Consider the following 11,312-nt stretch of genomic DNA (forward strand, 5'->3'; position numbering starts at 1 on the left):
CTCCCACATTCTGCCCAGCATTCTTCCCCTGTGTATTCCAGTAGCCTCCTAATGTAAATTTTTATTCCACCATTTTATCCATTTACTTGAAACCTTTCCTCCTAGTCTAGCAGTTTCTTAAGGGAGGAGTATGGGTTCTGTTTCTGTTTGTCCAATACTTCACATACAACTGGCACTCAATAAACATTTGATTAATTGGTTGATTGATGGATGCATGGATTAACAAATGAATGAATAAATTCAAGAGTTGAATGAAGGCTTAACCATAGAGATAGAGGATAATAACTTGTGAAATGAACTCTGTAGAGATGAGGAAGGAACAATAAAAAGGAGATCAAAATGTAAAGTGGAAAAATCCTCCATTAATAGCCTGATTACTGGCTCCCAAATATTACCTGACAGGAGCCTCTTCCAGGAGAGGCTTTTGGGGAGGCCCTTAACATCTTACTAAGAGGTGGCTCACAATGGAGTAGAAAAGTATGCAAAAGGACAGAGCAATATAATGACAAAAGTACAGTAAGAATCAGATACATAGCCTAGGACAATGGCAGAGAAAGTTTGCTTTCTAGTACCATCTTGGGACTTACTTATAACCTTTTGTAATTGAAATGGAGTCCATGTCTGTATATCCCAAGTTGAGAAGCTCTTTTTTTTTTTTTTTTTTTTTGAGACGGAGTCTCACTTTGTCGCCCAGGCTAGAGTGCAGTAGCACGATCTCGGCTCACTGCAAGCTCCGCCTCCCGGGTTCACGCCATTCTCCTGCCTCAGCCTCCCGAGTAGCTGGGACTACAGGCGTCCGCCACTACGCCCGGCTAATTTTTTGTATTTTTAGTAGAGACGGGGTTTCCCCGTGTTAGCCAGGATGGTCTCGATCTCCTGACCTCGTGATCCGCCCGCCTCAGCCTCCCAAAGTGCTGGGATTACAGGCTTGAGCCACAGTGCCCGGCCGAGAAGCTCTTTTTTTCTATTCCTAGTTTCTCTCACTTCCTTTTGCTTACTGTTTAAAGTTTCAAAACTTGCTGCACATCACATCCTTCTTTTTATCAGCTTTGGTGCACCTTAGAACAGAAATTTCTCCCGGGAGGACAGGATACAGGAGCCTATATTTAGAAAGTACTTAATATGGGTTGGATGAAGGCCTAACTATGCCTAGAGTCAAGCTGCTTGAAGCCATTCTAATATTCATTTAGTTAGAACGGTAACCACACTGAGTTATTGCTGGTCTCATATGGATCATATATTCACAGTCAGCTCTTCACTTAGACAAAAAGATACATATTGTCTCTGCTGTTCACATCGTGTATTTTTATTTCGTTATGACTATTGCGCTTAGAAGCATGATTTTCAATCTATATTCCCAATTAAATTATTTCTACACAGTCTGTACATGTAAGCACATAGTTTTCTTTGAAGCAGACTTTGTTAAAATTGATATCTATTCTCTACTATCTCTGCCTTCCAGGACTACCACATTCTGCTCTAACGAGAAAGGAAGAAACAATTTTTTACATGAACGGACTTCATAACCAGGCATATAGGAACTGGCACGAAGTTTTAAAAGTTCTAGAAAGCAGTAGAAGTTCTAGAAAGAATGAGAGTTCCAAAGGAAAACTAAATTTGAACACCAGCTGAAGTCTCCATCACATCTTCATTGGATCTGTGGCCCCCAAACTCAATTTTCCCTCTCATTATACTCATGTTGGGTTTATAGGCAAATGTAACTAGGTAAAAAAAATTAAAAGGGCCAGTATAATTTCATCAAGGGAACACATGGGTGAATTGTTGAAAACCATAAAAAGTGACACTGTTTAGATCAACTCCAAAATAAATGCTTCCAGCTGTCTGAAAGGTCACTTGAGTGATGGGTTCCATGCTTGAGAGGTCAGCATATCCTCTGCATGAAGTTTCATAGAAAACCAGAATTAGGAGCTAAGAGTTGTGGGAGCCAAAGTAAGGAGAAAAGGAGGAACAGTTGGGAATGACTTCTAAGTCTGAACCAAGAGAGACACAGCATTAGCAGAGATTTTCCAGTGTGATAAACACATATTCAAATAGAGAGTTAGAGAAAGCAAGGAAATGTTGAGAATCAATTCCTTCACCAGAATCAAGCAAACAAAAGCTCAGGCTCGGAAACTGGAAAAGAGATATGAGGCCATGGGTGAGATTTCCTATCTTGAAAGAAGACTTTAGTGCCAGAAAGTATTTCACTGTAAAAAAAAAAAAAAAAAAAAAAAAAAAATTCCTGTGTGAAGAGAGGGAATTCTTTTTTAAAAATGACTAATGTTCCACTTACTTCATCTTCATCTAGAATTTATAATCTATGTATTTCTTAATTGGGTATGAATATACATACACAACTTCTATCAAGGAGAGAGGAAAAGGGGAGATGGTTATGACAGGAAGTTTTTGGTACTGATGGAAATGAATGATCATGTGTATTTTAATCCTTGTGGGCAATTCTTATACCCTTGTTATGTTTATTTCAGGATGTAGAACAATGACATAAATCTAAATGACAACTGTACTTTATTGATTTTGCAGAGTTAAGAGGAAGATTTATGAGGCATGGAACCCTCCATCAGATTTGGAAGAAAGTAGAGTGAGCGCATAGGTGACAGACAGCCACTGAGGCCCATGGACAATCTCCACCTCACGCTTCTCTATCAAACTTTAAGATTTATTAGTAATATGCTGCCTTTGGAAGATGAAAAGAAACTAGTGCCAAGGAGGCGTATTCTTCAATATTTGGAATAGACGTGTTCTCAAGACAATGGCTTCAAAGGTCTCCTGTTTGTATGTTTTGACAGTTGTGTGCTGGGCCAGCGCTCTCTGGTACTTGAGTATAACTCGTCCTACTTCTTCTTACACTGGCTCCAAACCATTCAGCCACCTAACAGTTGCCAGGAAAAACTTCACCTTTGGCAACATAAGAACTCGACCTATCAACCCACATTCTTTTGAATTTCTTATCAACGAGCCCAATAAATGTGAGAAAAACATTCCTTTTCTTGTTATCCTCATCAGCACCACTCACAAGGAATTCGATGCCCGTCAGGCAATCAGAGAGACGTGGGGGGATGAGAACAACTTTAAGGGGATCAAAATAGCCACCCTCTTCCTCCTGGGCAAGAATGCTGATCCTGTTCTCAATCAGATGGTGGAGCAAGAGAGCCAAATCTTCCATGATATCATCGTGGAGGACTTTATTGACTCCTACCATAACCTTACCCTCAAAACATTAATGGGGATGAGATGGGTGGCCACTTTTTGTTCAAAAGCCAAGTATGTCATGAAAACAGACAGCGACATTTTTGTAAACATGGACAATCTTATTTATAAATTACTGAAACCCTCCACCAAGCCACGAAGAAGGTATTTTACTGGATATGTCATTAATGGAGGACCGATTCGGGACGTCCGCAGTAAGTGGTATATGCCCAGGGATTTGTACCCAGACAGTAACTACCCACCTTTCTGTTCGGGGACTGGCTACATCTTTTCAGCCGATGTGGCTGAACTCATTTACAAGACCTCACTCCACACAAGACTGCTTCACCTTGAAGACGTATATGTGGGACTGTGTCTTCGAAAGCTGGGCATACATCCTTTCCAGAACAGTGGCTTCAATCACTGGAAAATGGCCTACAGTTTGTGTAGGTATCGCCGAGTTATCACCGTGCATCAGATCTCTCCAGAAGAAATGCACAGAATCTGGAATGACATGTCAAGCAAGAAACATCTCAGATGTTAGGATTTTTACCAATGTAAATATGTTTCTTTTCTTTTTTTAAGAAATGGGACCTAAGGTGTTGGTATTTTCCAGGTGTCGGAAGAATTGAACTGGTGAAGGGGTTTTGTAAAGTTTTTGCTTCCTGCTACAAGTTCTTTTCTTGGATTATCAATTTATAAATGTTACACTCTGGTCATAGAAACAATAAATGAGTTAGAAGGGCCAGATTTCATTCTCAGTCCCAGAGCATTGCTATTTATCTCAAAAAGTGACTTCCAAACAACTCTTAGGATTGACGTACTGTGCATCTGAGATAAAAATTTGGTTCTGGGAAACTGAAACTCACAGTAATATGTCATATCATCCCTGCAAAAATTAATACACAAATAGAAACCATTTTCAAAAGCAATTCAGAAAGGATGCACAGTCAGGAAGACACATTAGATGTGATTATTAATATTGTGTGTGTTGTTACATTATATTTTTACATATATTGCCATGTAATATGTACAGTATTTGCAGTTCCACCAAGAAATGAACTTGGTACCTGCACAGTGGCTGCAGTTAAATAGATGAGAGTTTAAATTTGAGAATCGAACATTCTATGTGTTTGGAAGACAACTCTGCTTGCTCATCCAAGGATTAAATCTGGTCAGCAGGTGGAATGTGTATAAAATGCTACTTAACAAAGTAAACAAAAGATTTTTTTTTCTTTTTTTCTTTCTTTTTTGTTTTGCTCTTTCAGAACAAACATTAAATGGTGCCTCCAAGGAAACTTTGCCAAATGTAATCTCACCTGCTTCCTTCCAGACAGTGTCGCTAAGTGCATTTCACAGTTTTTGGATCTGGTAGGCATATGTCTCTGTGTAGAAAATAAGTTGGTTGGAGGCCAGAGACCAATAAATCACATTGAGAAAATACAAATTTAAGTATGCATTATAATTAACATAAGCTTAGCAATAGTATAAGATGCCCCCCCACACACACACACATTTGCAAAGCACATGAGAAAATCTTTAAGGGTGTCAATATTATTGAAAGACTTGGCCCTACTTGCTAACATCTGAAAATACCAGAGCATGTTCAGCAGCAATGCTGTTATGAGGTATTCTGGGGGCTCTGTGATTGAGGAAGGATGGGGAAGGCCAGGTTCGGGTCCCGTTGATGCCACCAAACTTATTAGGCCATATGAGTAGGCGTCATAATCTTGTGCTTCAATGTGTTCATTTATAAAAATGGCTGTAAAAAACACCTACCTCACAGGTGCTGTGAGAGCAAATGGCATTTGCTAAGTATTTTGAGATCCTTAGCTTAAAAGGTGCTACATAATGCAATGTATCATGCATTATGCTAAATGCTAAAATAATTGCATAATTACAATGATGGTCATCAGTAGCAGTAATATCATCTTAATATAAAATCTGCTGAACTAAAGATCAGCTGTGAACTATCACTGCACCTAATTCTGCCAAGGCTTTGACTTTTCCTTGGCTGTAATTTAGGTGTTTGGGAAAGCTTCCATTTCTCTGCGATTTCTTCTGGTTTCAATGAATAAGTGACTAGGTCAGTGTGTTGCCTTGATATCCCAAGGTGCTGAAAGTAGAGGCAACTGCCTTTCTTTGGAAAGGAACCTCTGGTTGGGGGTATATTACAGTAAATGAAGCATATGCTTTGCAAAATGCATCACGACAACTTAGATCTCAGGAACCACTGAATCTGAATTCTCTCTAAGAACTTTGAGCGCAGGTAAAGCTAGTTCACCTCTTTCAGAAGCAGCAGAATAGGCAGTCAGCAAACCTGCACATTGCACATCTTCTACCGTTTATTAGAAAACACCTGTTTGTTCTCAAAGAGAGCCTCACAGCTGAAAGAGTGTACCTTTTTTATTTATTTACTTATTTTTTAACCTGACCCCTGGAGCCCCCCGTAGGAGTTGATAGCAAACAGATAGACACAATGAACAAGTGGAAGTCATGGCTTGTTTCTGCAAAACACGATCTCTCATCCCCCACCCTAAAGGACCCGATATGAGACAAGACTTCCCATCCCTTAACACATCTTCATCTTATGGTCAGCAGGACTGCTGGTTTTGATTAGACAATAGCAATTAGGTAACCTGGGGAGAGATGGATCAGCACAAGGTGAACCACCCTCCAACCTGCAGCCTCAACTGCTGTGAGTTCCAATCACGACTTCTTACTTGGTTTACCTTCGAATTGTGCAGCTGAATCAAGCCTCTGTCTCATACTATTGCCTTGCATCTACCCCATGCTCAGTCAAACCACCTCTAGTGTCAAGAAATTACACATTATAAACATCATCTATGTACACCTATGAATCATTTTATATGTGTGTGCTTACATTATGATACAGCCCTAATCTTTAAAAGGAGCAAAAATCAGAGAATCATATGTCTTAAAGAACTATTTCCTTACTTTTTTATGCTAGGTAATGCCCATGTGACAAACATGTAAATATTCATCAAAGACCACATGTATATATTTTAAAGGCATTTTTTTCTTCTCCCCAACTGTATGTATAGCTAGAATCTGCTTGCTGTGTAACATTTTCTTCTGCATGGAGGTTTTGGTGAAGCAGGGCCATTTGTCCAGTGTTTCAATAGCCTTAAGCATGTTTGCCCTTCGTTTTTTGAATGTTCAAAAAATGTTTAAGTGATCAAGAAAAAGCTCTAACTTTCGACTTTTGTTAATTTTATGACATGACACTGGCCAAAATATTGTTTCAATTACTGTTGAGCCATTCTTTTCATTTCCCTGACATAAAATATGCAACGTTTTAGACAGTATTCTACCAAGAGTCTCTCAGACAATTTTTACAAAAACTCTTTTTTTCCATTATGCACTGGATAATAATAGTATCGGTGTCTATGTTCTTAAAGTTCCTTTTTTTAATTTACTTTTTGGAAAAAAGTTTCTCTTCGGTGGCTAGTTTAGGTGGCTTTGTGTCTTCTTATATTGGAACAAGTGTCCATTTCAATATATAATATTGTATTTTTAAATAACCAGAATCAACAAAATGAAGATCACTTTTAATTTGGATTCAATTCAGAAGAATAAAACCCCTTTGCGTGACACGATATGGGGAAAATAAACTTTTTACAGAGGAGCCAAGGAAGAAGTTTTTCAATCAAATCTCTTCTATCAAAAGACAATGGAATATTTACCTAAAGCATCTGGGATTCATTTTTTACCTTTCCTAATATGTGGGTTTAGTGGGAGAATTGATTATGTCATTTCTTCTGTAAAGGTGAAAATAGTTTTTATAAACAACAAAGTAACTTGTGAATGAAAGAAGTAATTTACTAGAACAACGCTTGTTGATGATAATTGACATTTAGGTATAACGTTATATATGAATGATTGTATTTATGTATTTATTTGTCAAAATTGTACATACTGTTTTGCCAAAAGTAATTGTCTGTAAAAGTGCACTCTCCAGGTTTGTAGTACTATTTAGGGTTACATGGGTTGCCAATCAAGCTGCTAATCAGAATACTATTTTTTGTATCAATGTTATAAAACTAAAAATGACAGACACTGAAGATATCATTACATTTTCTTCACCTTCCTCTTGAAATGTAAACTGTTGACTGAAAGCACGATGCTTCTGTACAGGCCCATCTGTCATGAGGAAGATTATGGTTCCATAAAGCTGATTTTTTTAAACCATTGGGACAAATAAACAGAAGGAGAACAAACGTCTCACTTCTTTTCTTTTTTAGAAAGAATCTCTTTGGTGAGACGTGATTGTTAAAAGCTGATGCCCTGCCGTTTACCATTAACCTTTTCTACAATCTCAATGTAGGTAATAGTTCATGCCATTCAGAGCTCACCCCCAAGAGCCCAGTGCAACTTAACAGTCAACACAGAGACTATTCCATCTAGTAAGTAGACCAGTGGCTACTCTGGGATTTAGGAAACAGGGATTCACTTGCCCCTTGGCGGCCTCAAGGAATCATTTTAACCAGCCTCTGTATTAAAGTCTATGGGTTAAACATGCCAACAAATTCCAACTCAGGGGGGGCATTCTATTAATAATGTGTTTGGCAAATTAGGACATGTTAAATCTAAGGCAAAAATGTCATTCCTGTTTCATCTGCATGTATCCTTTGGAATACTGCATGTTACTTTAGAAGTTTAATTGGATCAGAAAAGATTTATTCAGACATCCTTCACAGCAGCCAAGTAGATGTTGATTGCTGATGCCTGATTGTGTAAGCAAGAGACTGAGAGCTATTTAAGAGACAAAAGTTCCTTTTATTATCAATCCTGATCTAGCTAAACAGATATTCACTTTTTTCTTTGTTTTCTTCAACTTATTTTAAGTTCAGGGGTACATGTGCAGGATGTGCAGGTTTATTATATAGGAAATCGTGTGCCATGGTAGTGTGCTGCACAGATCATCCCATCACCTAGGTATTAAGCCCAGCCTCCATTAGCTATTCTTCCTGATGCACCCTCCCCTGAACCCCTCCTGACAGGCTGCAGTATGTTGTTCCCCGCCATGTGTCCATGTGTTCTTATCATTCAGCTCCCACTTATGAGAACATGTGGTGTTTGGTTTTCTGTTCCTGTGTTAGTTTGCTGAGGATAATGGCTGCCAACTTCATTTATGTCCCTGCAAAGGACATGATCTCATTCCTTTTTATGGCTGCATAGTATTCCAGATATTCACTACTTAATGGAAATTTAACTTTTGATTTACTCCCCATATACCTTGGAGTTCAAAAAGGTAAAGTTTATCAGGTGAGTGGAACTATGTGAATAAACAATAAAAACATAAAATATACAGATTTGTATTCCACATAACTTTTTCAAGGGACCAACATCAAGAGCAGTGATCTAAAAATGTAGTCTCCAGGTCAGGCATGATAGCTCACGCCTGTAATCCCACCACTTTGGGAGGCTGAGGTGGTGGGTCACCTGAGGGCTAGGAGTTCAAAACCAGCCTGGCCAACATGGGGAAACCCTGTCTCTACTAAATGTACAAAAATTAGCCGGGCATGGTGGCACACTCCTGTAATCCCAGCTACTTGGGAGGCTGAGGCAGGAAAATCGCTTGAACTGGGAGGCGGGGGTTGCAGTGAGCCAAGATTGCACCACTGCACTCCATCCTGGGTGACAGAGCAAAACTCTGTCTCAAAAATAAATAAATAAATAAACAAACAAATAAATAAAAGTATAGTCTCCAGACCAGGAGCACTAGACTCATCAGGGAACTTGCTAGAAAAGCAAATTCTCAAGTCCCTCCAGAAACTTCAGCGTGTGGCTCAGCAGTCCATTTTAATGAGCCCTCTAGGTAACTCCAACGCCCGCTGGAGCTGAGAACACTGACCCAGGGCAGAGATTGGCAAACTACAGTCTGTGAACTCCATCTGGCCTGCTGTCCACAAGCTAGGAGTGGTTCCCATGAACAGCTGCAATGACTTGATGACAGCAGATGCTAACATGGAACTCCAACTAAGCAGGACGTTAGCCCAATAGGAAGAATGCCATTCCTCTCATTAGTAGATGTGTATTACCAATAAACAAAATTGTACTCAGTTATTATTTTGAATCCCATCAATACGAAAACAGGAAATTTATTTTTTCTTTTGTTATGTAATGTACTATTATATATTTTCTTTTTTTTTTTTTTTTTGAGATGGAGCCTCACTCTGTCACCCAAGCTGGAGTGCAGTGGCGCAATCTCAGCTCACTGCAAGCTCCGCCTCCCGGGTTCACGCCATTCTCCTGCCTCAGCCTCCCGAGTAGCTGGGACTACAGGCGCCCGCCACCAAGCCTGGCTAATTTTTTGTATTTTTAGTAGAGACGGGGTTTCACCGTGTTAGCCAGGATGGTCTCGATCTGACCTCATGATCCGCCCGCCTCAGCCTCCCAAAGTGCTGGGATTACAGGCGTGAGCCGCTGCACCCGGCCAGTACTATCACATATTTTCAAGTTTGCTTCTTGACCTGAAAAGCTTAAAATATTTATTGCACTTTATAGGAAAGGTTTGTCAACCTCTGACCTAGAGAAACAGGAAAACATCTGAAAACGGTGCTACACACAAAATGTTTCCAATATTTATTGCACTTTATAGGAAAAGTTTGTCAGCCTCTGACCTAGAGAAACAGGAAAACATCTGAAAAAGGTGCTACACACAAAACGTTTCCAGTTACGGATGAAAATCACATCAGCATTGGAAATGTCTTCCCATGCAGCCAGGAAAATGACGATGTAGTCATGATAATGAATTGCATTAAAAACCAACAGCTGCATATATTTTTGAAATATTTCCTTGTTTTCTCTGAGTAATTTTTTTAAATTTTAAAAGCTTGATTCTAATTGTCACAATTACCCACATCTTAATTAATATATTGCTTAAAGATGTGTGCATATTAGACCTAAAAGTGTGGGTTTCATATAGCTTGATTATCATAATTGCAAGTATTCTATTTTCTCATTTACTTAATTGATTGTCATAGATTTCCAGATGAATTCACACTGCTGGGAGAAAATTGAATACATTTTTAAGAGAAAAAACAAAAATGAACAAAAACAGAAATGGGGATATTTAAAAGAGCGATGTGCCCCACAATATAATCCATGTGAGCATGAAAAATCGCCCTCGATAAGATCTCCTTACCTCCTTGCTGGTTAAAATGGGCATTTTTGTGAAATGAAAAAGAAATGAATGAAAAAGTGTTATTGATTCAACCACATCGATAATAACGCTGGCTCCACACTCTCTTCAGCCAGAGGTGCCTAGTGCTCAAGAAAATTTTTCCATTTAGTTTACCTTCTAGAATCTACCACTTTAGTACATTATGTCAAGTATTCGTTAGGCCTGTTGCAATGACCTCAGGCCTCACCTGGAGGGAAAATGGCACAAGAGGTGATTTATTCTCTCTCTAGGTTTATTCTAGTGTTTTCTCAGCAGTGGCTGCCTGGTACAGCAGGCTGGGCCGAGTTACGTGTGGGGGTTTGTAATGAAGACTATTTTTCAGCAGAAGTGAAGATGACCTCACCAAGCATAAGGTGAGGGGGAAGAAAGCATCAGAGAATTTCTCCAATTGCAAAACCTTATATTTTCAGTGCCCATTCTTTTGTTTTGTCATTGTTGTTGCTGAATCCTAACAATAGCCTCATGAGGTAGATGCTGCTCTTATCTCAGATTGACAGATTAGGGAATTGAGGCAACAGAGGCTTCTGTAACTTACAGGGTGAATTCAGGCCCTCTGGCTCTAGAGGCCATGTTCATCACCAACATAGCATTTTGCTTCTCAAAAATAAGGACACATACCACGCCCCACCTCCACACTGCCCCAGGCCCCAGTTCCTGCAGAATTCAGGAATTTATATACTTTAAAATTCCCTCTTTTTAAATGTACAGTTCTATGAGTTTTGACAAATGTGTACATTCAGGTAACAACCACCATAATAAGAAATACAACAGTTCTAGTACTTTCCCAAATTTTCTCATGACCCTTTGTAATCAGCCCCCTCCCCCAGCCTCTGGCAATCACTGGTCGCTTTCCAAATTTTTATTTTACTTGAGATTTACATGTTATTTAGTAGTC

At 39.2% G+C, this 11,312-nt stretch overlaps 1 protein-coding gene across 2 annotated transcripts in view; it reads left to right on the top strand.

Annotated features, from left to right (window-relative positions):
- Window positions 1–7,448, top strand: part of B3GALT1 (beta-1,3-galactosyltransferase 1) — a 576,174-nt gene extending 568,726 nt beyond the window's left edge. For both annotated transcript variants that reach the window (XM_063648259.1, XM_054477385.2), the window contains one exon: window positions 2,542–7,448. In XM_063648259.1, coding sequence (XP_063504329.1) covers window positions 2,771–3,751 — 981 coding nt within the window. In that variant the 5' untranslated portion in view covers window positions 2,542–2,770 and the 3' untranslated portion in view covers window positions 3,752–7,448. The remainder of the gene's footprint in view (window positions 1–2,541) is intronic.
- Window positions 7,449–11,312: the final 3,864 nt, after the last annotated feature.

The sequence above is a fragment of the Pongo pygmaeus genome, chromosome 11 (assembly GCF_028885625.2).
Source record: "Pongo pygmaeus isolate AG05252 chromosome 11, NHGRI_mPonPyg2-v2.0_pri, whole genome shotgun sequence".
Lineage (NCBI taxonomy): Eukaryota > Metazoa > Chordata > Mammalia > Primates > Hominidae > Pongo > Pongo pygmaeus.